At 38.0% G+C, this 3,001-nt stretch overlaps 1 protein-coding gene across 1 annotated transcript; it reads left to right on the forward strand.

The window, feature by feature from the left end:
• The first annotated feature begins 1,771 nt into the window (after window positions 1–1,771).
• LOC117057690 (olfactory receptor 14A16-like) lies at window positions 1,772–2,740 on the forward strand. Its single transcript, XM_033168530.1, has one exon. It carries the CDS (start codon window positions 1,772–1,774, stop codon window positions 2,738–2,740), a length of 969 nt encoding a protein of 322 aa, XP_033024421.1.
• The last annotated feature ends 261 nt before the right edge of the window (window positions 2,741–3,001 follow it).

Below are 3,001 nucleotides of genomic sequence, written 5' to 3' on the forward strand. Positions count from 1 at the left end.
GAAAATAACTTTTACATGTGTAAACGACACAAAGCAAACATAAAACAGCAGTAATTTTATTCATTTGTTCATTTAACATGAACGATAAAAATTACATAAGTGTCCTAAAATAAATAAAAAAGAGCACTGTCATCCTGAGGTTATGTGTTTCAGGTTGTGTCACCAAAAAACCCATCTGCTGAAGCTTGGTCTGTGTGCTGGCTCAGCTCCACAACAGTTTTGTCAAACAGATTAACATTCAGGAACTAAAACTTACAACCAAACATGAACTGCCACCACCAACTGCATCCACAAAATGCTTTGTTGAGCCAGCCTCTCAGCAATGTTCTATTCTCTCTGGTGGGAACAGCTGTAAAAGGCAACATGGAACAACCCTTTTCAGGTATAGTACTTGCACTTTAAGTCTCAACCTGAACATCAAGGGAATCAAAATAGAATTAATTATAGACATTAACATTCCTATAGCCTTATTTGTGGTAATCATCTATTTAGGTTGGTTAGGAAACAAACAGAGAAGGCGAGGGGGGGGGGAATTCAACACACTTTTCTGATCAGGCGCACTGGGCTCCTGGGAGCATGTCTCAAAGAAGCCAAAGAAAATACAAGTATAAATTCCTTCCCACAGCAGAAAAACCTCAGTGTTGGTAGATACACAGAGAGAACTAGGTTTCAAAGAAAGAATTAAGAAAGATCAAAGAAATGGTTGAACTATATGCCTTTTCTGCCCATTGAAACATTGTTGAGACAAGATAAAGTTCATTCTACATCATGCAACATAATATTAGAAAGTTTTCTTTCTAAACTACTGGAGTCTCTCCTTTGAAAACTGCTGTATTTGAGCTGATAGGAGATTTCTGCCTGGAAGCGGTGATGATTATGCCAATAATGTAAGTGAGTACATCCATTTTCAACCATTTTATAGTAAAATTCTATGCTCAAAGTTTGTCTCATTAAATTTAGTGGAAATCACTCCCAGCAAGGTGTTCACAGTATTGCAACCTGTATTACTAAAATATACATGTTTGTTGTTAAGAAAATCAATTGTAACAATTCAATCCATAAGTGATAACACTATACCTCTTGATGAATTGCAATTTAGTAGTTTCAAGGTGCAATCACCTTTTGCAGGTCCCCTCCCCCCCATGCAAGCATATTAAGCTCAAAAAATACTCATTCTGAGTCCAGTCCCATGATTTTCTAAGGGTGCTGGAATTACCAAGAGGGACCCCTCTGCCAATCTTAACACATGACAGAGTTTGTAGGGAAGGATGCAATCTCAGATATTAGGAGAACTATTCGCTTAGCATTCTAAATAGTAATATGAGTAGTTTAATTGTGCCTAGAAACTAATTTGTAAACAAATGCACATGGTTTATGAGTTCAAAATTGAAGCCTGGTCAGTAATAAGACTGTTGCATTTTGAAGCAGCTGGAATTTCTGAGGTATCTACATATTCTTCCTGAGACTATCTTAGTTATAGAGAATTTTCTCCTGTGTCCCAAAGCTTTTCATCCATTCAAATGCATTTCTGACATCCGCTTCCTTGTACTATGAGGTAAATGTTGAAGGGGCAACAGGGTTATCATAGTCCTCCCTAAACGAAGCAAACATTTCATGGTGGATTGCAGCACTGCCCATAACATTAATAAATATGAATTTAAATTGTCTGCATACAAGCATTAAATGAAACAGAGAATTACCGGGTAGTTCTGATATTTGATGGTATATTCTCTCCCTCACAGGTAGCACACAATCTTGTACGACATACAAAATGCATAATCTGACTTCCACATCTGGATTTCTACTTCTAGAATTTTCTCAGGTCCGAGAACTACAAATACTACATTTCTTTGTGTTCCTAGGACTATACTTGATAACGGTAATTGGGAATCTTTTGATCATCTTTGTAATAGCCCTTGACCATCACCTGCATACACCAATGTACTTCTTCCTCATGAACTTGGCCGTTTCTGATATTGGAACGGTTACTGTCATTCAACCCAATTCTATGTTTAATTCAATTATTAACAACACACACATTTCTTATGCTGCATGTGTCTATCAGGTTTTCTTCTATTTCCTCTTTGGATGCTCTGATTTTACCCTGTTAACCATAATGGCACATGACAGGTATGTTGCCATCTGTAATCCACTGCAATATGAAGTAATTATGAACAAAGGGGCCTGCATTCAGATGACCACCATTGCATGGATCGCCAGTATTCTCTATGCTGTGCTACACACTGCAGGCACATTTTCAATTACCTTCTGTTCCAATCGTGTTGATCAGTTCTTCTGTGAAGTCCCAAAACTACTAAAATTGTCTTGCTCTGACTTATACCTAGTTGAAGTTGGGCTTCTTGTGTTTAGCTGTATTTCTGCTTTTGGATGCTTTGTCTTCATCATTGTAACTTATGCGTGGATCTTGAGTACAGTCCACAAAATGCCTTCTGAACAGAGACGGAATAAGGCCCTCTCCACATGCCTTCCCCACCTCCTCGTTGTCTCTGTGTTTATTATCACTGGACTTTTTGCCTACATCAGACCACCTAGTAATAGCTCATCCTGCCTCGATCTAGTCTTTGCTGTGATATATACTTTGCTTCCTCCTATGTTGAATCCCTTCGTTTATAGCATGAGAAACAAAGAGATTCAAACAGCACTGATGAAGCTATTGAGCCTTAAATACTTTTGTGACACTGTTCCCAGATATATCCAGAAATCCTTGGGATTTCCTTGAATAGTCCTTCCTAGGAGCTGAAATGTTGAGATCTGCTGAAGAAGTCCCATCACTGGAGACAGATAAAATGTGGGGACACAGGCGTGGTCCTTCCCTGTCTGCTTGTAGATATCATGACCACTACATATTATCTCTTTTACTTTATACTGACGTTTTAGTAATATATCTTATCTATTTGCTCTGTTTAGTTTTTTATGCTGAGGTGGTTTCTTTATTACTGATTATGTACAGGTATAATTGTTTTTACTGATGCTGATGGTG

This window comes from Lacerta agilis, chromosome 14 (assembly GCF_009819535.1).
Source record: "Lacerta agilis isolate rLacAgi1 chromosome 14, rLacAgi1.pri, whole genome shotgun sequence".
Classification (NCBI taxonomy): Eukaryota; Metazoa; Chordata; class Lepidosauria; order Squamata; family Lacertidae; genus Lacerta; species Lacerta agilis.